This window comes from Felis catus, chromosome X, assembly GCF_018350175.1.
Source record: "Felis catus isolate Fca126 chromosome X, F.catus_Fca126_mat1.0, whole genome shotgun sequence".
Classification (NCBI taxonomy): Eukaryota; Metazoa; Chordata; class Mammalia; order Carnivora; family Felidae; genus Felis; species Felis catus.
The window spans coordinates 127,051,475-127,076,696 of record NC_058386.1 but is presented as its reverse complement, the minus strand read 5'-3'; the positions used below and the strand labels follow the sequence as shown (position 1 = coordinate 127,076,696).

Genomic DNA, 25,222 nt, shown 5'->3' with positions numbered 1-25,222 from the left:
TGTCTCTCTCTCTCTCTGTCTCTCTCTCTGTCTCTCTCTCTCTCTCTCTCTCTATCAAAAATAAATAAACATTAAAAAAAAGATTTAAAAAAAAACTGTAGTATACTCATTTACTTGTCCAACATGAGCATAACTCTCATAACTACAAGATTGAAACACGAAACGCTCTTCTGCCTTTAACTTATTCTAGGGATTGTGTCTAAAAATGAAAATAAGACTTCAAAGCTGAGCAAGGGAAAAGTAAACATTTGAAATATACTTGGATATTTCCTTCCAAGATGTCCATGCCAATGTACCTTCCGTAGCCTTTAAAAAAAAAACTTTACTACTGAAATCATCTTCGTATGCACTTTGTAGGCCAGTTACAGTGAAACTTTCAGGAAGACATCTTGTGCTCAGTGCATTATTAACACCCTTCCACCGGGCTACAATAGGGGCTGCGCCACTGTCTGTCTACACACGAGGTGGGTTAATTTTCAGACCATGCTTAATATACAAATTGAAAAAACAAAATTTACCCCATTGGTCTCCTGGTTTATTCTAGAGAAGACAGTTCTTGCAAAAGCTCTTCCTTTTCTTGTTGCAACTCCTGCAAATGCTGTTGGTTTTGCTCCAGTCTGTCCTCCAGCCACTGCAGGAGAGGCCCACTGACTGCGGACATCTGGCTGCACAGGTTCTTGGTGAACACTTCAATGCAAGAAACGCACAGATGAGGGAACACTCTGCCACTAGGAGCCCCTCAACCACGAGCACACAAAGAAGGAGCTGGAGAAGGAAGTGGGACTAGCAGATGATCTCGGACACCTTCCTGAGTATGCCTGGATCCATAAGGTGGAGGGAAGGCTGGCCATGCAGAGAGCAGAAACTGGCTCTTTCCTCCCTCCTGCAGAAGGGCTAAGAACTACAGGTCTCTTTCCCCAGCCCCGGGCATTGGCATGGTGCAAATGACCAGTGACCCCGCCTCCCAGAGAGCAACAACTCTGCCTTCTGCCACTTATTTTTCCACAAGCCCAGTAGGAAAATGGCTCCAATGTTTCATAGATTTAAGAAATAAATACATTAATTCAACTCACCTCAGAGCTACTCTTTAATTTTTTTTATTTCTTTAATATAATTTATTGTCAAGTTAGCTAACATGCAGTGTATACAGTGTAGAGCCACTCTTTTAAAATGAGGGCAACAGAGAGATGAAGAGTCAGGGAGCTCCCGTCATTCATGTTCAGCTTGATGGGGAGACAAGGATTCTATAGTCCTCTTTTTGAAACAAATTCTGCCTAATGGAAATATCTTTTTCTCCCTCATAACATATGACTTCTTGAAAATGACCAGTGTAAGACTGTGGGGTGCATCTTCCCAGATATATGTATATAGTTCCATATAAATGGAACTATAAAGTATGCAGTATTTTGTGCAATGCTTCCTTCACTTGGCATAATTCCCTTGAGATTCATCCAGGTGGTATATGTCTCAGCAGTTCTCTTTGTTGTTGAGCAGTACTCCACTGTCTGGGTGGATCACACTTTGTCTACCCACTGACAGACACTCGGCCACCTTTTGGCCATTGTGAATAATGTTACTATGAATACTTCCGTACAGGTTTTTCTTTGAACACCTGTTTTCAACTCTTTGGGGTCTATGTAGAACTGGTGGGATATGTCATCATGGTAACTGCCAAGCCCTTTAGGGGTGCCTGGCCGGCTCAGCCAGAAGACCCTGCAGCTCTTGATCTCAGGGTCATGAGTTTGAGCCCCGTGATGGGTGCAGAGATTACTTAATAATACATAAATAAATGAACTCAAAACAATTTTTTAAAAAGCTTAAATACATCTGGAATTTACTTTTGTGTAGGATTTTAGGTAGGACTCTATTTTCCTCCAAATGTTAATAGAAAAATAGAAGCCCATGAAGATTAAGAATGTCTCTTGGATATATATATATATATATATATATATATATATATATATATATATATAATGTATAAATAATAATAAAAAATGTACAAGGGCACCTGGGTGGCTCAGTTGGTTAAGCATCCACTTCGGTCAGGTCATGATCTGTGTCTCCCTCTCTCTCTGCTCCTCCCCTGCTCATACTCTGTCTCTCTCTCTCTCAAAAATAAATAAACATTAAAAGATTACAAAAAAAGAATGTCTCTTCTGTTTGTCACTGAGCCCCAGTGCCTAGAACAGTGCCTAGCTGAAAGCAGGTGCTCATATGTTTCTTGAATGAACTAACAAACAAGTGAACTTGCCCAACACTATTTAGTAAATAATCTATCCTTTCTTACTGATTCGAAGTGATAGATTTATTAAATATAAATTTTTATATACACATGGGCCCAATTCTGGGCTCTATTCAGTTCTACTGATTTAATTGTTCATTTTTTATAAGTTTTAAATTACTGCAGCTTTAGAGTATGGCTACATATCATATATTGCCAACTTTTAGCTCTTTGTCATGTTTTACCTCCAGATAGAAATGATGGGACAGATATGCCGAGTCATCTCTTCTTTTCCTCTAAAAGTAACGGCCTCACCTTCTTCCCCACTGTTGACTTTGACAGTCGCTGGGGAAGACTACACAGAATGGCCTCAAAGACGAGGAATGGAAGGGTAGGAGCGTATGCTGGAGAAAAGTGATTTAGTACATCTGTTGTACTGAGTTTCTGTTCCTTGGCCTTGTGTAGAAATTCCTTCAGTGTTCAGACATAAAACGATTTCCTCTTTCATACCCTCCCTTCTATCTGTCTCTCCATCTCTTTCAACTCCCACCATAATAGGCTAGTAGTGGTGTGCTGGAACCAGTTTAGATCATCTCATGAGAGCCATCCGTTGAAATTTCAGGAAGTCTGCAAGCTGGTTGAAGCCACATTAGTTATTTGAAATCAGCCATGGTAGGGGTATTACACCATGGAAACTGGCAAACACAAAAACTCAGGGCCCTTCCGCCTCCCTGAGAGCTGGGGTTAAACATACACCAGCACACCACCTAGGAAAATGATCATAAAGCTTGTTCCAGTCTTTCTTCCAGCCTTATTCTAGTTGTATATATAGTAAACGGTCCACAGGGTCCTAAAGAAAAATTGGGAGTAGGATTAAGGAACGGCAAAACTCTTGAAAAAGGAAATTCAAGGAGAACTTGTACCTATCACTTCAAGCACTTAACACTAAATTTCTTTCTGTCAGCTGAGTATTTAGGGATCACTGTCTGTGTTCTAAAAAAACAAACAAACAAACAAGCCTTACCTGAGCCGTTATGGATCTTGGTTACTGAGTCCAGATGCGTAAGGCTAAAGGGATAAAATAGTTTAGGTCAGTAGCAAAGCAGCACTGAAAGGAAAACAAAGTGGTCATGGACAATATAACAAGTGATAAACTGTACCAGAACTTTGCCAGTTGGATTAGATGAATATGTATAATTTAAATCACATTACAGTTAAATTTTGCATTATTTGGGGATCTGGTTTTCTTCAGAACTTCAAGATAATTCAAAGAGATAATATTAAATTACTGTCTCTCACTTCATATAGTACACATTTATTGGGAAAGACCCAGTGCTTGGCAACAGAGCTACTAAGATGTTGCAGTTTATTTTTTTTAACAACCAAAAAGTGCCTTTGCCCTTGAAGGGTTCAAAGTGCAGCAGGAAAGCAACGAATGTTAAACAGATTGTTAACACACTTTCTCACAGATGACAGAGGAGGGAAGACTCTACCTGTGGATCCTCCTATATGCATCCTGCTCCTCTTGGCACAGGATCTTGGGCAGCTCGACTGCTGATTCAAGGCATACTTTTCCAATGGTCACATGAGGCACAATATGGATTGGGATTTCAATCCTCTCATACCTGCAAGACAATCAGTTCAGGTCAGTTTTATGTTTCCAGCTTTATTTTGGTGTAATTGACAAAAAGGAATTACATACACTGAAGGTGTAGAAATTGATATTTTGACATTGATATTTTGAGTAAAATGATCACGACACTTAAGCTAATTAACATATCCATCACCTCACATAGTTACCATTCTTTTTGTGTGTATGTGGTAAGAATACTTAAGATCTACCTTCTTAGAAAATATCAAGTATACAACACAGTATTGTTAACTATACTCAGCATGTTGTGCATTCGATCTCCAGAACTCATTCATACTGAAACTTTGTACCCTTTGACCAACACTTCCTCGTTTTCCCCTGCACCACTCCTGCCATAGCAACCACCATTGTACTCTCAACTCAATGAGTTTGGCTATTTTTATTTATTTCAATTCATCCATTGACAGAACTTAAGGTTGCTTATGTATCTGGTCTACTGTGAATAATACTGCAATGAATATTGGAGTGCAGATATCATTTTGAGACCCATATTTTATTTTCTTTGGATATATACCAAGAAGGGGGTTAGTTTTTAATGCTGAGTTGTCATAATCAGAAGTTTTCGATAGTCCTAATAGAAATTTTGGGATACGCTGTACTCAAAGATTAGACATTCTTGTCATTCATTTAGTAGCGCAACATCAAAGGGGACTGAGTTCTAACTGAGCTCATCTGGGGAGCAAATTAGAAGCACATTTGCAGAGTCAATATTCTCTATTCTCCTAGAAAACCTGGAGCCCTTTCATAAACTTAATGGAGGACTTGGGAGCACAAGGGGAAAAGGGGAATATCTAATTAATGCTGTTTTTTGTTGAGAAGTTGCCAGTGGGGTTGAACACCTTGATCACAAAGCCTGGGGAAAAGTAACTGCAGACTCTTCAATGATTCCATCAGATTCATTATGTAAATTGGATTACTCATATAAATGCTCATTTGTTCTAACTCAGTGTTCACCAGTGGCCCTCACTTCCCATTCTCTCCCCTGGGAGGGAAATAGGTAAGAAATTCATAAATACTTGTATTTTCATGCTAGAACAGGAGAAACAAACATGCTTGTTACTGAGGTCAACTAATCTACCTCTAACCTACTTCTCACCCCAAATACGCCTAAACTCCACCTAATGGTGGGTTCAGTGGAGCATCCGGGTTGAGGGCCGCTGGCACTGTGAGGCCTCACTGGCACATGGCAGAGCAGCAGCATAAGATCTAGCCCTCCTCTCTCTCTTTCGCATCCAGCAGAATGTGTCTGGGCTCTATACCATAATATAGGTAGGACCCAAATAATGGAGAATTACAAGCACCCCTCCTCACATCCAAGTAGCTGCTTTTGGTCTGCAGAAGGCCCTTTGCAGTAATACACATGACTGTTTTTTTTTTATAAGTATGTATGTGTGTATGTATGTATGTATTTTAATGTTTACTTCTTGAAAGAGAGAAACAGAGTGCAAGCTGGGGAGAGGCAGAGAGAGAGAGAGGGAGAGAGAGAGAGAGAGAGAGAGAGACACAGAATCCGAAGCAGGCCCCAGGCTCTGAGCTCTCCACACAGAGCACGACATGGAGCTCAAACCCACAGACCACAAGACCATGACCTGAGCTGAAGTCAGATGCTTAACCGACTGAGCCACCAGGTGCCCCTTTATTTATTTATTTTGAGAGAGACAGGGAGAGAGAGTGCAAGCAGGGGAGGGGCAGAGGGAGACGGATTGGGAGAATCCCAAGCAAGCTCCTCACTGTCAGGACAGGACCCGACACAAGGCTTCAACTCACGAACCGTGAGATCATGACCTGAGCCAAAATCAAGAGTCAGACACTTAACTGACTGAGCCACCCTGGCGCCCCACAGTGACTGTTACTACTGATGATTCTAAACACCTGGAAGAAGTCAGCCTCCTGTTGCCATAAGGCTATTTAGTAGGGTTTCCTACCGAGTTTGTCAGGACTAAGAGCAGAAATGGACACACATTTCCATAAACTCTTATTGGAAATGGCTCGAGCCTCTGTCAGTTCACTCAAAACTACAACCCCGCAACCTATGGAGGCAGAGATGCAAAGCTTAGGGCAGAGATCCTGCTTCTGCTAATGAACTGCAGTTGGCCATGGAACAGCAGGGGTCTAAGCTCCACAGGAAGTAGATTTTGTACAGTGCAGGACTGTGACTGTATTTTCTCTTCCTTATGATTTTCTCAATAACATTCTCTCTTCTGTAGCTTACTTTTTTGTAAGAACACAGTGTATAACACATATACCATACAAAACATGTGTTAATTAGTTTATGTTACTGTATTAAGGCTTCTGGTCAATAGTGAGTTATTAGTAGTGAAGTTTGTGGACAGTCCAACAGTTCTATGTGGGTTTCTTACCACACAGGGAGTCGGCACCCCTAATCCTTCTGCTGTTTACGGGTCAACTGTAATAGCTGGAATAGTTATTCCCAGTATTCCTGTTGAGAGCAGCTACAAGAACTGGGCCAAATAAAATGGCACCTATCGCTACGTGTTGCAACTTCAAAGGAACATTTACTTTGTGAAAATTCTTGGAACTGATCTGTGTCGCGGATGCATGGGTGTCTTCACTTTGTGAAAACTTATTGAGCTGGACATTAAAATTAGTGCACTTTTCTATATGCATTTCACTTCAACTGAAAAGCTAAAATCAACCAAGTAAATTAAGTTTCTGACAGGTCAGAACATATTAAAATACTAGTGTGGAAGTCTACTGCCGAAGGGATTGTTCAACAATTATTTTCTGAGCACCAGGCGTACAGTGACAAAAGGCAAGCCTTTGTTTCAAAGATCTTACAATGTTATTAGAGAGATTAAATACTAAAATAAAATGTTGTAAGTATTATGATAAAGGAAATATAGTGTCCTACTTAGTTCTGAGAAGGAATACTTAGCTTGGGTGGTACTAGGTATTAAGGGGTTTCAGAGAAGCATTCCGAAATTTGAGCTTAGTCTTCCAAAATGAGTAGGCATTCACTAAGTAGTAAAAGGGGAACAGATACTGCAGGCAGCATGGGCATAGATGTGACCGGGAGAGACTCTAGCTAGGGAAACAGGCAAACCATGAACAGCTTCCAGTTTGGGCCTTTTTTTCTGAGGGCATTAGGGAGCAGGACCATTTCAAATAGGCTACATCGTAGATACCAGATTGGAGGGAAGGAAGACTGGAGCACAATGGGTGGGTGAAATGGAAACTAAAAGGAGTTTTTAAAAAATAATGAAAATGAAAATACTACTATCCCAGCATCTGTGGGATATATTTAAAGCAGAGATCAGTGGAAAATCATAGCCTTAAGCACTTATATATCAATGAAGGACCAAAAATATATTAATTAACCCCTAAACGCCAATTACTAAGATAAAACACAATAAAATAACTGAAGTAAAATATAAAGGAAGGGAAAAATGAAAGCTACAAGAAAAATTAATGTGATTGGGAGGAAAAAAACAATGAAATTAATGTAAAGAATGATTGTTTTGAGAAAATTAACAAAATAGACACACTACTAGCTAACATAATCAAGGAGGGAAAAGGAAAAAAACACAAATATACAAAATATGAAATGACAAGGAGGAGGTAACTATTAAAATAGGAGAGATGTAAAATACCATAGGAGACTACCCGGCAGATCGATCTCTCTGCAAATAAATTTGAAAACAAGACAAAATGGATCGTTTCATGGGAAAATACAATTTACCAAAATTGACCTCATTAGGAAAGAAAACATAAACAGACCAATTCCCATAGCAAACAGAGAAATATACCAAGGGAATACCTACCACCCCCCAAATAAAAGACCCTGCTGCTTTCTTTGGGGGAATATTCAAACAATACATTGTCCTCAATGCTACATACATTGCACAAGAGCCTAAAAAAATGAAAGAAAAGTCCAAACAATTCTTGGGGAGCAAGTACGATATGGATGACTAAACCTGACTCAAGCAGTACCAAAAATTCAAAAAAGCTAAACTTATGATTACTTATGCAAACATACTAAGCAAAATATCAGTGAGCAAAGCCTGATATCACATTAAGGCAATTCAACAGGATATTTTTTCAGAAGCCAAGCTTGGTTCAATGGTAGGAAATCTATTAATACATCATATTAAGAGATCTGAAGAAAATATTAATTGCCTCCATAGATACTGAAAAAATTAACAAAATTCAACACTCAATCCTGATTACAACACAGAATAAAAGACAAAAGTAGGAATGTATCCTTTTTTTTTTATTAGAGAGAGAAAGAGTGTGTGTGAGCAGGTGATAGGGGCAGAGGTAGAGAGAGCCCAATGTGGGGCTTGATCACACGATCCTCGGATCATGACCTGAGGTGAAATCAAGAGTCAGGTGCTCAACTGACTGAGCCACTCAGGCACCCCAGGAATGTATACTTACTTACTATGAAAAAGTATGTTAACCTTAGTCCTGAATACTATCTTACTTAAGAGTGAGATGCCACAGGGATTTCCACAAGGATCAGAAACAAAGCACAAGTGCTTACTACTTCCACTACTATTTAAATGTTGTAAAGTAGATGTTAGTCAATACAGTTACACATAAGAAATCAATTACAAGTACAGAAATTGAAGAAGTGAAGCTATTTTTACTTACAGATGAAATATGATATTTATCTAGAAGTCTCCAAAAAACCAAAGGTAAAATTAACTCAAAGAATAAAGGAATTCAGGAAGGTAAAATTTACATACAGAAATAATAGTCGTCAAATATACAAACAATAAAAAGAGTGGCAATGGGAAAAACAAATGCAAAAAAAGAATCTCATGTATACCCAACTTCCTTCCCATCTCTGACCCTCCAACATGCTGTTTCCTCTACCTGGAGTTTCCCCCGCCTCCCCCGCCATTTTTACTTAGCTAACTTTTACTCATCCATCAGAAAACAGCTTAAGAATGCTTTCTTTAAATACCACACCATTTTACTTACATGTAGAACCTAAAAAACAAAATAAGTGAACAAAACTAATAGATGCAGAAAACAGAGTGGTAATTGCCAAAGAGGAAGGGGTAGGGGAATGGGCAAAATGAATGAAGGGGATGAAGAGGTACAGACCTCAAGTTATAAAATAAACAAGCCCTGGGGATGCAATGTACAGCATGGTGACTATAGTCAATAATACTGAATTGCATATTTGGAAGTTGCTAAGAGAGTTGATCTTGAAAGTTCTCATGACAAGAAAAATAATTTTTGTAACTGTGTGGTGAGGGTTGGTAACTAGACTTATTGTGGTGACCATATCACAGTGTATACAAATATTGAATCATTGTGTTGCATACCTGAAACTAACATAATGTTATATGTCAATTATATCTTAGTAAAGAATAAAAAGAATGCTTTCCTCAGCAAAAACTTCCTTGACTGTTCAGCAACAAATTAAGTATGTAATTGTCTTTTTTCTCTTTCCTTATTTTTCCAACTTTATTGAGATATAATTGATATACAATATTGTGTAAGTTTAAGGTATACGAGGCGTTGATTTGATACACTTATACACTGCAAAATAATTATCAACATAGAGTTAGCTAACACCTCCATTACATCACATAATTACCACTCCTCTTTTTGTGGTGAGAATGTTTAAGCTCTTTTACAAGTCCTGATGCCCAGGCATCATTCTTTACCTATGATACAGATCACAGTCTCTGGGGGAGGAACCCAGACATCCAGAGCAAGTGTGTGTGTGTGTGTGTGTGTGTGTGTGTGTGTGTGCGCATGCAAAATTTTTTATAGCAGTTTTAGGTTCAGGGCAAAATGGAGAGGAAGGTGCAGAGATGTCCCCACACATGCACAGCCTCCCCCATTAGCAACATCCTACACTGGAGTGGTACCTTTGTAATAACTGGTAAGCCTACAGTGACTTATCAATATCACACGAAGTCCATAGTTTACATTAGGACTCACTCTTGGTGTACATTCTGTGGGTTTTCACAAATGTATAATGGCATGTACCCCATTATAATATCATACAGAATAATTTCGCTGCCCTAAAAGTCCTCTTTTCTCCCTAACGCCTGGCAATCTTTTTACTGTTTCTATAGCTTTTCCTCTTATAGCATGTCCTATAGTTGGAATTGTGTAGTATGTAGCCTTTTTGGATAGGCTCAGTGTATTTTTTAAACTACTTGGGTGATTCCAGTGCTCAGCCAAGTTTGGGAATGAGTGGTTTAACTCCTTTTTCTTTCTCCATACCTTCCAATCTACTCAGTCCAAATGTTCCTTAATTTTTGGTGACAAAGTATTCCTTAGAGTTGCAGAAGCCTATTAACATTTCCTTAGAAAGGAAAAAAAAATAAGGTGAGGTACATGAGTTTTTCTCCTAACAATAAAAAAGCTAAAAGAGAAAAGCTGGTAAGCAAAGTGCTTTCTGGCTAGATACGAAACCTCAAAGGGACAATTAGTGAAATTAACGATACCTGGCATTCATATAAAATTACTAGGCATAGGAAAAAGCAGAAAAATGTGACCCATAAACAAGAAAAAATAAGTCAACAGAAACAGAGTTAGAAATATCAAAGATGAAATAATTAGTGGACAAGCATCTTAAAATAACCATTATAACTATATATATACATATTTATATGTATAACTATATATATGAATAACTGTATATATGTATATATGTCTGTATAACTATGTATATATACATATCTATGTGTCTGTCTACATGACACTTTTTTAAATTTCTTGAAAAGATAATTGTTTAAAGTAAAACAAAATAACAACATATTATGTTTTTATAACATACAAACAAGTAAAATCTACGTGTTGTGTACATTAGCACAAAAACCAGGAGAGAAGTGGATGTATAGTGTTCCAAGGTTCTTAAAACTTCATGTGAACTACTATAATACCACTTGAAGGCAGACTGCGATAAGTAAAAATACGTAAACCAGCGGTTTTTCACCAGAGATGGTTTTCCCCTTCAGGAAACATCTGGCAATGTCTGGAAACATTTCTTATTGCTACAACTGAGGAGGTGCTGCTGGCATCTAGCAGGTAAAGGCCTGGGATGCTACTGCCCAACACCCTAAAATATACAGGAGTCCCACCACCACTACAGTTATCCCACCCAATATGTCAATGGTGACGATGTGCTATATTCCCTAAAGCAAGCACTGAAGTAACATAACAAAAAATTATAGCTAATAGACCTAAAAAGGGGATAAAATTAAATCATAAAAATTACTCAATCCAAAAGAAGGCAAAAGAGGAAAAGGTGAACATAAATCAGATAAGACAAATAAAAAACAAACAGCAAGATCGTAAGGAAGACCCAACTATATGCTAACTACAAGAATTACACTTTAAATTTAAAGACAAAAATAAGCTAAAAGTAAAAAGACAAAACGTGCTAACAATACTCAAAAGAGAGTAGGTATAGCTATATCAATATCAGACAAAGTTGATTTTGGAGCAAAGAATATTAACAGGGATGGAGAAGGTAATTTCATAATGACAAGAAGGTGAATTCATAAAAAATACATAACAGTCCTAAACATGTATACACCTAATGACAGAGCTTAAGAAGATATTAATAAAAAACTGATAGAACTATGATAACAGACTGATCCACAATTATAGCTGGAGGGTTAAAAAACCTTCTCTCAAAAATTGATAGAAGAGTAGACACAAATATCAGTAAGGATAAAGACTTGAAAAACACTATAAAACAACTTGATCTAATTGATATTTATAGGCACACTTCACCCAACAGTAGAACAACTTTTCAAATACACACAGAAAGTTTACCTATAGACCATATTCTGGGCCATAACACATTCTCAATAATTTTTAAAGGATTCAAGTCACATAAAGTATTTTCTTCTGAACACAGTGGAATTAAATTGGAAATCAACAACAGAAAGATATGGTAATACCAAAGTATTTAGAAGCTATATAACATACTTCTAAATAACCTCTGGATCCAGAGATAAAATACTTAAGAAAAAGGATCAAAAATGAAGAATGCAATAAATGAGATTTGAAACAGGCCTGATGCATTGTGCAGCAGTCTGGAAGAAGCAGAGTAACAGATTAGTGAGATAGAAGAGAAAATAATGGAAGATAATGAAGCTGAACAAAAGAGAGAAAGAATTATGGAACATGAGAATAGACTTAGGGACCTCAGTGACTCCATTGAATGTAATAACATTCATAATAAATTCATATTATAGAAATCCCAGAAGAAGAGATAGAAAAGGGGGCAGAACATTTATTTCAAGAAATAACAACAGAAAACTTCCCTAATCTGAGGAAGGAAACAAACATCCAGATCCAGAGGCACAGAGAACTCCCACCAAAATCAACAAGCAGGCCAATACCAAGACATATTGTAATTAAATTTGTAAAATATAATGATAATGAAAAAAACCCTTAAAAGCAGCAAGACAAAAGAAGTCCTTAACTTAAGGGAAAACCCATAATGGTAGCTGCAGATTTCTCAACAGAAACTGGGCAAGCCAGAAGAGAGTGGCATGATATACTCAAAGTACTGAATGGGAAAAACCTGCAGCCAAAAATACTCTATCCAGCAAGGTGGTCATTCAGAATAGGAGAGATAGCTTCCCAGACAAACAAAAACTAAAGGAGTTCATGACAACTAAACCAACCCTATAAGAAATATTAAAGGAGATTCTTTGAGTTGAAATGAAAGACCAAAAGTGAGAGTATTAAAAGTAAAAAATAGAAAAGCTGTAACAATAAGTATTTCTCCAAAAAATGGGAGTCATAAAATGAAAGGATTAAAATATGACACCATAAACCTAAAACATGGGGGGTACAGGAGTAACTTAAGCAACCATCAACTTAACATAGACTGTAACATTCAGAAGATGTTATATACAAACCTATTGGTAACCACAAGTCAAAAATCAGTAATAGCTATGCAAAGAATAAAGAGAAAGGAATCTAAGATATCACTAAAGAAAGCTAACAAAACATGAAAGGGAGCAAGAGAAGAAATGATCAGGGAAAAACTACAAAAACCACCACAAAACAAGTAAGAAAATGGCACCTAAATACATATCAAGAAAACCTTTGGAAAAGACCACAGATACATGGAGGCTAAATAACCTGCTATTAAACAATGAATGGCTCAACCAGAAAATCAGTCAATACAGGGCTACCTCAAGAAGTAAGGAAAATCTCAAACAAGCTAAGCTTACACCTAAAGGAGCTAGAAAAAGAACAACAAACGAAGCCTAAAGCCAGCAGAAGGAAGAAAATGATAAAGAATAGAATAGAAATAAATGAGACAGAAACTGAAAAAAAAAATAGAAAAGATCAATGAAACCAGGAACTGTTTCTTTGAAAAAATTAATAAAATTGATAAACCTCTAGCCAGACTTATCAAAAAGAAAGGAGAAAGGACCCAAATAAATAAGATCACAAATAAAAGAAGAGAAATAACAACCCACACCATACAAATATTAACAATTATAAGAGAATACTATGGAAAACTATATGCCAACAAATTGGACAACCTGAAAGAAATGGATAAATTCCTAGAAACCTATAAACTATCAAAACTGAAACAGGAGGAAATAGAAAACTTTAACAGACCCATAACCAGCAAAGAAATTGAATCAGTAATAACACATCTCCCAAGACACAAAAGTCCAGGATCAGATACCTAGACAGGCGATTTCTACCAAAGATTTAAAGAAGAGTTAATACCTATTCTTCTCAAACTATTCCAAAAAAATAGAAATGGAAGAAAAGCTTCCAAATTCATTCTGTGAGGCCAGTATTACCCTAATACCAAAACCAGACAAAGATCCCATTAATGGAATACTACTCAGCCATGAGAAAGAATGAAATCCTGCCATCTGCAACAATGTGGATGGAACTGGAGGGTATTATGCTAAGTGAAATGTCAGTCAGAGAAAGACAGTATCATGTTTTCACTCACATGTGGAATCTGAGAAACTTAACAGAAGACCACGGGGGAAGGAGAGGGGGGAAAAAGTACAGAGAGGGAGGCAAACCATAAGAGACTATTAAATACACAGAACAAACTGAGTGTTGATGTGGGGGGGGAGCAAGGGGAGAGGAAAAAGAGGGGTTGGGCATTGGGGAGGGCACTTGTTGGGATAAGCACTGGGTGTTGTATGTAAGCGATGAATCATGGGAATCTACCCCCCAAACCAAAAGCACACTGTATATGCTGTATGTTAGCTAATTTGACAATAAATTATATTTTAAAAAAAGAATGATAATGAAGATAGATGCAAAACTTCTCAATAAAATATTAGCAAACCAAATCCAACACTACATTAAAAAATCATTCATCACGATCAAGTGGGATATATTCCTGGGCTGCAAGCGTGGTTCAATATTCACAAATCTATCAACATGATACACCACATTAGTAACAGAAAGGATAACAACCACATGATCATTTCAATAGATGCACAAAAAGCATTTGACAAAGTACAACATCCATTGATGATGAAAACCCTCAAAAAATTAGGTTTAGAGGAAACATACCTCAACATAATAAAGGCCATATAAGAAAAAACCCACATATAATATCATCCTCAATGGGAAAACCTGAGAGCTTTCTTCTATGGTCAGGAACAAGACAGGGATGTCCACCCTCACCACTGCTATTTAACATAGTACCAGAATTCCTAGCCATTGCACTAAAACAACACAAAGAAATAAAAGGCATCCAATTTGGCAAGAAAGAAATAAAACTTTCACCTTTTGCAGACAACATGACACTCTATATAGAAAACCCGAAAGACTCCACCAGAAAAGCCCTAGAACTGATATACGAATTCAGTGAAGTCACAGGATACAAAATCAACGTACAAAAATCTGTTACATTTCTATGCACCAATAATGAAGTAGCAGAAAGAGTAATTAAGGAATCAATCCTATCTATCTATCTATCTATCTACCTATCTATCTATTTCTTAGAGAGAGGGGAGCACACAAGTGGTAAAAAGGAGCAGAGGGAGAGTGAAAGAGAATTCCAAGTAGGTTCCACGCTGAGCATGAAGCCCAATGCGGGACTTGATCCCACAACCCTGGGATCATGATCTGAGCCAAAATCAAGAGTTGAATGCTCAACCGACTGAGGCACCCAGGCACCCCAGAATCAATCCCATTTACAATTACACCAATAATAATAAGATACCTAGGAATAAGCCTAGCCTAATCAAAGAGGTGAAAGACCTGTACTCTGAAAACTATAAAACACTGATGAAAGAAACTGAAGATATCACAAAGACCTGAAAAGACATTCCACACTTATGGGTAAGAAGAATACTGTTAAAATGTCTATAATACCCAAAGCAATCTACACATTTCATGCAATCTTTACCAAAATACCAATAGCATTTTTCACAGAGCTAGAACAAACCATCCTAAAGTTTGTATGGAACCACAAAAGACCACAAATAACCAAAGCAACCTTGAAAAAGAAAAGCAAAGCTGGAGGCATCACAATTCCAGACTTCAAGTTATATCACAAAGCTGTAGTGATTAAGACAATAAGGTACTGGCACAAAAATAGACACATAGATCAATATAACAGAACATAAAACCCAGATATGAACTGACAACTATATGGTCAATTAATCTTTGACAAAGCAAGAAAGAATATCCAATGGAAAAAAAGACAGTCACTTGAACAACTGGTGTTGGGAAAATTGGGCAGCAACATGCAGAAGAATGAACCTGGACCACTTTCTCACACCATACACAAAAATAAATTCAAAATGGATGAAAGACCTAAATGTGAGACAGGAAACCATCAAAATCCTAGAGAAGAACACAGGTAGTAACTTCTTTGACATCAGCCATAGCAACTTCTTACTAGATATGTCCCCTGAGGCAAGGGAGACTAAAGCAAAAATAAACTATTAGGACTTCATGAAACTAAAATACTTCTGCACAGCAAAGGAAACAATTAACAAAACTAAAAGGCGACCTATGGAATGGGAGAAGATATTTGCAAATGACATATGTGATAAAGGATTAGTATCTAAAATATAAAGAACTTATAAAACTCAACACCCAATAAATGAATAATCCAATTAAAAATGGGCAGAAGACATGAATACACATTTTCCAAAGAAGACATCCAGATGGCCAACAGACACGTGAAAAGATGCTCAACATCACTGATCATCAGGGAAATAGAAATCACAACTACAACGAGATATCATCTCACATCTGTCAGAAGGGCTAAAATCAACAACACAAGAAACAATAGGTGTTGGCGAGGATGTGGAGAAAGAGGAACCCTCTTGTACTGTTGGTGGGAATGCAAACTGGTGCCTCCACTGTGGAAAGCAGTATGGAGGTTCCTCAAAAAGTTACAAATTAGAACTACTTTATTATCTACCAATTGCACTACTAAGTGTTCACCCAATGAATACAAACATACAAATACAAAGGGCGTCATGACTCCAATGTTTACAGCAGCATTATCTACAATAGCCAAAATATAGAAAGAGCCCAAGTGTCCATTAACTGATGAATGAAGAAGAAATGGTATGTGTGTGTGTGTGTGTGTGTGTTGTATGTGTATATGTGTGTATATATATGTATATACACACATACACACACACACATATACAAACAATGGAATATTACTTGACCATAAAAAAAGAATGAAATCTTGCCATGTGCAACGACATGGATGGAGCTAGAGAGTATAATGCTAAGCTAAATAAGTCAGTCAGAGAAAGACAAATACCATATGATTTCACTCATATGTGGAATTTAAGAAACAAATGAGGAAAGGGAAAAAAAGAGAGAAACCAAGAAACAGATTCTTAACTATAGAAAAGGAACTGATGGTCACCAGAAGAGATGGATGGGGAATGGTAAAATAGGAGACGGGGATCACGGGGTGCACTTGTGGTGATGAGCACCAGGTGTTGTACAGAAGTGTTGAATCACTGTATTGCACACCTGAAACTAATATTATACTGCATGTTAAATAACTGGAATTTAAATAAAAACTTGAAAAAATAAAATAAGGAAAAAAATCTCACTGAAAATATGCCAAAAAAAGAAAAAAAGAGAAGAAATCGTGCAATAGTGGACTTCCTTGCCTTGGTCCTGCTCTGGCTATGACTGCAGCCCCGCTGTATTACTGTTCCCACATACCTTTAGTTTTAGCCTTCCTGAATCTTTGTATTTTGTTTGACTCTTGTATGGCACATAGAGTTGGTTTTGACTTTAGTATCTAATTTTAAAACCATTTTCTTTAATAGACAAGTTCATCTAATTATGAGATAAATAAGTCCTGGGGATGTAATGTGGAACATGATGACTACAGTTAACAATACTGTATCATAGGGGCACCTGGGTGGCTCAGTCAGTTGAGTGTCGGACTCTTGATTTTGGCTCAGGTCATGATCCCACAGTTCATTGGATCAAGCCCCACATCAGACTCTGCACTGACAGCTAGAGCCTGCTTGGGATTTTCCCTCTCTCCTCTCTCCCTCCGCCCCTCTTCCCCACTTGCTCTCTCTCTCTCTCTCTCTCTCTCTCTCATTCTCTAAAACAAACAAAAACGATACTGTATTATATGTTTGAAAGTTACTGAGAGTACATCTTAAAAGTTCTCATCACACATACAAAAGAAACAATTTGTAACTATGCAAGGTGGCCAATGTTAACTGAACTTGTGCCAATTATTTTGCAATATTTACATGTATCAAATCATTATGCTCTATACCTGAAACTTATACAATGTTCTGCTGTTTATATCTCAATAAAACAGAAAAATACCTAAATAAATAACCTGTGGATTAATCAGGAAGTCAAAAAGGAAAAATACAAAATGCTTTGAACTGAATAAAAATGAAAACACAGTAAGATTTGTGGGATACAACTAAAGGAATACTTGGAAATTTACACAAATTTATATAGAAAAAAAGAAAATAGATCTCAAATAAACTCAGCTTCCATCCACCTTAAAAAAATAGAAAAAAGAACAAGTGAAGCTCAAAGTAAGTGAAAAGAGGGTGCCTGTGGCTCAGCTGGTTAAGCATCTAACTTCAGCTCAGGTCATGATCTTGCAGTATGTGTGTCCGAGTCCTGCATCAGGTGAGTTTGAGCCCTGCTTTGGGTGAACATGAGCTTCACTTTTCTTTCTCTCTCTCTCTCTGCCCCTCATGTGATTCTCTCCCTCTCCCTCTCTTACTCCACCCTCGCTTACTTGCACTTTCTCTCTCAATTAAAAAAAAAAAGGAAGCAAAAAGAAGGAAATAACATATCAGAGTTGACATAAATGGAACAGTACACAGAAAAACAGACATATCCAGTAAAATTATTGCACTTCTAGCCAGATTTATCAGAAAAAAGAAACAAATTACCAATATAGTAATGAGAGAGACATTACTATGATTTTACAGATAATAACCAATAAAAGATATTATCATAACAACTTTATACCAATAAATTCAACCACTTAGATGAAATAAGTCCTTTGAAAGACACAAATTACCAAAGCTTATTCAAGAAGAACTATATAATCTGAATAGCCCTATATCTATTAAATAAATCAAATTGGTAGTTAAAAATCTTCCCACAGTGAATACTCCAGGCCCAGAAGATTTGACTGGTGAATTCTACTAAAAAGGAAGAAAGAATATCAATTCTACAAAAACTCTTCCATTAAATTGAAAAGCAGGCAATACTGCTGAACTCTCCTTCTGAAGTCAGGATTTCTCTGCTGCCAAAGCCAGAGAAAGACTCTACAAGAAAACTACAAACTAATATCTCTCATGTATGTAAAATTGTGAACAAAATTTTAGCAAATCAAATCTAGCAGTACATAAAATGGATCATTCATCACGAATGATGGAGTTTTTCCCATGAATGCAAAGTTGGTTTAGCAATCAAAACAATCAGTCAATGTAATTCATCAATATTAACAGACTAAAAAAGAAAAGCACTATAGATACAAATAGGCATTGGATAAAATGCAACATTTATTACTGAAGAAAAAGAGAACTCTCAATAAACTAGGAATAGAAGGAAACCTCCTCAAATCAGTAAGGGAAAAAAACCTTCAGGTAACATCATACTTAATAGTAGAAGACTGAATGATTTCCCCAAAGATCAGGAACAGAGCTACCATGACTGCTCTCACCAGTTGTATTCAGCAGTTTATTAGAGGTTCCAATGAGTACAGTAAGGTAAGAAAAATAAACAGAAGGCATCTAGATTAGAAAGGAAGAAGTAAAAACTGCCTTTATTCACAGATGAAAATCTATGTGGGTAATCCAATGGACTGTTCAAATAGGGTACTAAAATTAACAAATAAGTTTAGCAAGGTAGGATATAAAATCAATATACAAAATCAATTGTATTTTTATATAGTAGCAATGAAGAATAGGAAATTGAAATTAAAACAATAGTATTTACAATAGGATAAAGATATGAAATGTGTACGGATAAATCTGACAAAAGATATGCAAGACTTGTATGCTGAAACCTACAAAGCATTGTTGAGAAAATTAAAGACCTAAAATAAACAGAGACATATGCCATGTTCATGGATTGGAACACTCAATATTATTAAGGTGTCAATTCTCCCCAAAATGATCAATATTCAATATAATCCCAGTCAAAAATATAAGCAGGTTGTTTTGGAAAATAGTCTAGCAATTTCTTAGAAAGTTAAATATGCATGTACCATATAATTCAGCCAGCGTGCTCCTAAGTATCTCCCTAAGGGAAGAGAAAGCACATATCCACACAAAGACTTGTACACAGAAGTTCAAAGTAGCTTTATTTGTAGTAAACCAAGACTGCAATTAACTCAAATATCTATCAGCAAGCAAAGGGATAAACAAATTGTGCTACTATTTATATAATTTCATACTTTTCTGTAATAAAAGGTGTAAACTATTGATACATGCTATAACATGGATGAATCCTAAAATAATTCTGGTGTATGAAATGAGACAGACAAAAAAGAGTACATATTCTATGATTCTATACATATGTATATTTTCCCATAGAAAATGCAGACTACTCTATAGTAACCACAGATCAGGGTTTCCTGGGGTTGGAGGAGGGACAGGGAGTGATGAGAGGGAGGAATTACAAAGGGACCCGAAGAACATTTTGAGGGTGATGGATATCTTCATTATCTTGATTGTGGTGATGGTATAAACAAGTGTGCACATGTGAAAACTTATCATATTACTTTTTTGCTTTTTTGATCTTTACATCATTTTATTTTTTAAATATAATTTATTGGCAAATTGGCAAATTATATACTTTAAATGTGTGTAGTTTATTGTATGTCAATTATACGTCAATAAAGCTGTTAAAAAATAAAAGGAACCCGGGCTCCCTGGAGGAATGCTGAATCCAGAGCTGAATCCGGGAAAGAACAAGAGGAAGGTGGAACATCTTCTTGTGCCAGAAAATCAAGTAGTACTCAAAGAATAAGGAGAATATGGCAAAAGAACATGGGAGGAGCTTCCACTGGTTGATTCTGAAACAATGTGTGCCTCAAAATAGCTAATGATAATAATGGATTAAAACCCATTGAATAAAATAAAGAATACAGATACACACATGAATATAAATAAATAAATGAGGGACACCTGGGTGGCTCAGCCAGCTAAGCGCCTGACTTCGGCTTAGGTCATGATCTCATGGTTTGTGAGTTTGAGCTCTGCATCGGGCTCTCTGCTGTCAGCGCAGAGCCCACTTTTCTGTCCACCTCTGTCTGCCTCTCCCCTGCTTGCACGCACATGCACATACTCTCCCTCTCTAAAATAAATAAGCCTTAAAAAATTTTTAATAAATAAATGATTAAATAAACAGATGGGCAGGGAAAGCCCTTCCTGAGAGTAGAATGCCATCTGGTAAATGTAAAAGGAATGATGGAATTAGAACATTGCTTTTGAGAACCATCTTAGTAATAAATAATTTAGGAAAGAATGGTAAAAGTGCCCACAATATACTTACTCATTTCAAAGGGAAGAATAGTAACCTTATAGTGGAAAAGCCTCATAGACACTACCTTAAGCATCTGGTCAAAGTTGAAACCACCAATAATGGCACAAATTGATAGCATGTGCCTCTTGATACAAATCACTGAGAAGAAGACAACATCCCTTCTGTGGTGTTATTGCCAAAAGTGCTTAATCTGAAGCTTATTTTGATAAAATGTAAACAAACCCAAAATGAGGGACATTTTCCAAAATAACTGGCCTACAATCTTCAAAAATACAATGTTCACAGAAGGCAAAAGAATTGTTTCCGATCAAAGGAGACTCCAGGTCATGATAATTACATGCAGTGTGTGAAGCTGCATCTGGACCAAAATAAAGTGGTCTTTTCCTGCTATAAGGAATGTTATTAGGAAAACTGGTAAAATTTGAATACTATCTGTGGATTAGGTAATAGTATTGTATGAAGTTTAATGTCCTGAAACTATTTTATTTTTTTTATGTAAGAAAATGTACCGGTTCTTTAGGAAATGTCAATCATGTGTGCAACTTAGCTCTCACATGGTTCAGGAAAAACCATCCATAGGTATAAAGAAAAAAAATAATAATGAAATATGATAAAATTTTGATATTTGAGGAATCTGTGTAAAGGGTACACAGGAATCCTTTGTACTATTCTTGCAACTTTTCTGTAAATTTGAAATTATTTTAAAAAACGAATGTTAAAAAACATTAAGAGTAATAACTAAAAGAATCAAAGCAGTAAATACAACTTCTAAAACAGAAAAAACAGAAAACTCACTCAGTGTCACAAATGGTAGGAAACATAAAAAGAATTAAACAGAAAGCATGGCAAACAGAAGACAAAAATGTAATTGCAGGAACACTGCCACATGTATCAGCCACGATAATAAAGTGAATGCATTACACTCACCTATTAACAGACAGATGCTCTCATTGTTTAAAACCAAGTAACTCAAGATCTTGCTATATTCTATTTATAAGGAACATACCTGAAACAAAATAACTGAGGAAGGTTGACAATAAAAGTTATAAAAGGAAAATGCTAGTAACAAGAACTACAACATGCAACAGGCAGTGGCTGAGACTGCTGACTGACTAATCCAAAATGTCCAGTGTCACCTTCCTCCTTGGTAACAGAATGCCCATTTTTAGCCAAGGCAAAGTTACCTGATGGGCCTCCCTGGTAGCTTAGGTGTGACTGCTTCACTAAGTTCTGCCAATGAGAAGGAGATGGAATTGTTTTCTGGGACTTCTGAGGTCACTTAGAAATTGGCTGAGCTAGGATGGGCCCCTTTTTGCCCTCCTACCTTTCCTCTTCCTTCTGGCCCTCAATGGAGATGTGCTGGCTGGAACTCCAGAAGTCTCGTGGACCATGAGGGGACCTTAGGATGGAAACCATATACCAAGATGGTGAAGCAGAAGGTAGGAGCCTGGGTCCCTGATGACATCATAGAGCCCTGGAATACTTATGTCCAGACTTCTACTCAAGAAAGAAATAATCTTTCTTGTTTAAACTGTTATTTATTATTTCCCTAATATATTTAGTTCAACCTAAACCTGACAGGAACAATAATATTCTCTAGAAAGCATGCATAAATAAATGCACAAATGGGCAAAGAAGGCTATTACATATTTTATGAAGGAAAACACAACAGGATCATATAATAGTTATGAACCTTTATATGCTCTTTATGCAATAACAATACAGCCTCAAAATACCTAAAGCTAACCCTGACTAAAATATACAAGTGGATGGGAAATTTATATACATCTGTCTCAGATATGTATAATCAAAAGCACAAACTATGAGAAAGGATATAAGGATCACTACAACATAACTTAACCAGCTTATTCTAACAAGGATATAAGGGACTGAGACCCAAAAGACAATACACGTATTTTTTGATCCCTATGAAAAAGTCACAAAAATTGGCCATGTTTTAAGTTAGCAGTCCAGCAAACTTTTTATGACAAGTCCAGATAGTAAATGTTTTAAGCTGCATAGGCCACAGAGTCTCTATCCCAACCACTCAGCAGTGCAGTTGTAACCAGTAAACAAATGAGTGTAGCTGTGTTCCGATAAAACTTAATTTACAAAATAGGCACCAGGCCCATGTGGCCTACAGGCTGTCATCTGTGAACCTCTTTTCTAGGTAACAAAGGAAATATCAAAAAATTTCCATAAAGCCAATATCACACAGGCCACAGTTATAATAATGTGTTAAAAATTAAAGTAATAGCAAAAAAAAAAAAAAAAAAAAAAAAAAACCTCCTAAACTGACAAATCTGGAAATTTTTAAATGCACTTCTAAATAACTCTTAGGTTGAAGAGAAAATAACGACTGGAAACACAAATCAGAAGTAAAAAAACCAACAAACAAAAGCCATTGTAACTACCACACATCAAAACCTCTGGAATGAGGCCACAGTGAGGAGGAATACGTATAGCCTTAGAAGTATTTATGAGAAAACAAGGGAGATAGAAAATGAGCCTACTTTTCACCTCATGAATTTAGGATAAAAATAATAAGAACAACACAGCAACAATAAAATGTACATGAAATAGAAGGAAGAAATTAATGAAGAGAAAAGTGGAAGTTTTTTAAAAAGCTAAGAAACTGAATTGATCTAGAGAACATAAAGCTGGACCTTTGAAAAAAACCAACAAAATAGATAAGCCTCTGGCAACACAAGCAAGAAAAAAGAGAAAACACAAGTAAACAGCATCAGCGATGGAAAAGGGGACATACTTAAAAAAACAAATCACACAATCAACCACTCAAGAGAGAGTTACTAAATGGCTATGATGTGGCAGGCCCTGCTCTAAGCACTAGTGAACAACATGGACTAGATCCCCACAATTATGGAGATAACAGTGTAATGGAGGGAAGAGACTGTAAATAAATGAATGACTAATTTGTGTTAGGGATAAATGCTACAAAGAAAGTTAAACATATTTTTAAAAACAGTCAAACTCCTAGAAGCAGAGAATACAATAGTGGTTGCCAGGGGACGGGGGTAGGGATAAGGGGGGGGGTTGTTATTCAAGGGGCATAAAGCTCCAGTTATGCTACATGAATAAGTTCTAAAGATTTGCCTGTAGTTAACAATAAGGTACAGTGCGCTTCAAACTCTGTTAAGAGGGTAGATCTCATGTTCTCTTCTTACCAGAAAAACAAAATTAAAATGAATAAAAAAAAAAACCCACAAAGGACACAAGGAAACTTTGGAGGTACTGGATGTGTCCATTACCTTGATTAGAGTGATGGTATGACATCTATTTACGTATGTCCAAACTCATCAAATTGTATTCATTAAATATGTACAGTTGTGTATATATCAATTATGCCTTGAAAAAGCAGTTTTAAAAATGAACAATGAACAAACAAGCAAGAAAAAAAATAGCACTGTGCAGCTAAAATAAGGTCTTAAAGATTAAGGTGGTTAAAAACCCCCAGAACACTCAATGGGCACCATAATTTTCATTGTTCATTGGTGTCTCCGTTATTTTATGTGTGATGACATTCTAGCCCTAAACTTGATTTATATGTATGTTCTAGATCATTTGTAACCCAATAAAGTCAGAAGCAAAAATTTTAAAGGAGAGTAAGATAAGACAAGGATAAGGCTCAGGAATTCAAACAAAGGAAGAGAAGGATCATCTGCTTCTAGCCCAAACTTTACTTCTAGGGGCGCCTGGGGGGCTCAGTTGGCTAAGCGCCTGACTCTTGATTTCTGCTCAGGTCATGATCTCCCAGTTTGTGAGACTAAGCCCCTCATCTGCTGACAGCATGGAGCCTGCTCGGGATTCTCTCTCTCCCTCTGCTTCTCCCCTACTCTCGCTTACTTTCTCTCTCTCAAAAAGTAAATAAACATTAAAAAGCCTGTTTCTATGAGTGCAGAAGCAGTGCTTCTATTGATGATTTTGATGACCTCATCAGTGCCTTCTTAATTTAGATAGATTTGGGCCTTGACATTCTCAGGAGACACAAGGGTAAGCTTTGGCCCTGCACTTGCCCAGCTGCATGGTCTTGGATAAGTCACTTTACTTCCACAGACTCAAATTTAAGAAAGACACTCAGTGATCTTTCAAAGCACTTTAGGCTCTAGTGACTGAGAATTCAATTCTTCTCTTTTTTCCCGTTATAGTAGCACTTCTCCTTTACAGGAGAAGAACCATTTACTGAGAACACAATGGCAAACACATTCTGAAACTGCTGGAACTAACATGGAGGATAATTTCCAGCTAAAAAGTTTTCCCTCCGACAATTTTTTTAGACCACTAATTTTCACCATCCTACAAAAATAAGTTTGTTCTTAATACTTAAAATGTTTCAAATTAAGTCATTCAGAAGTTCAGAGGAAAGC

The 25,222-nt window shown here is 36.8% G+C and overlaps 1 protein-coding gene across 4 annotated transcripts in view; it reads right to left on the bottom strand.

Annotated features, from left to right (window-relative positions):
- BRCC3 (BRCA1/BRCA2-containing complex subunit 3) overlaps positions 1–25,222 on the bottom strand; it is a 62,052-nt gene that overhangs the window by 2,477 nt on the left and 34,353 nt on the right. For 3 of the 4 annotated variants that reach the window (XM_023248861.2, XM_023248862.1, XM_023248860.1), the window contains 4 exons: positions 22,162–22,236; positions 3,715–3,846; positions 3,246–3,289; positions 519–687 (listed from right to left, as the gene is read on the bottom strand). In XM_023248861.2, the coding sequence (XP_023104629.1) occupies positions 536–687; positions 3,246–3,289; positions 3,715–3,846; positions 22,162–22,236 (403 nt within the window). In that variant the 3' untranslated portion in view covers positions 519–535. The remainder of the gene's footprint in view (positions 1–518; positions 688–3,245; positions 3,290–3,714; positions 3,847–22,161; positions 22,237–25,222) is intronic. The other variant, XM_023248863.1, reaches the window with a different exon arrangement.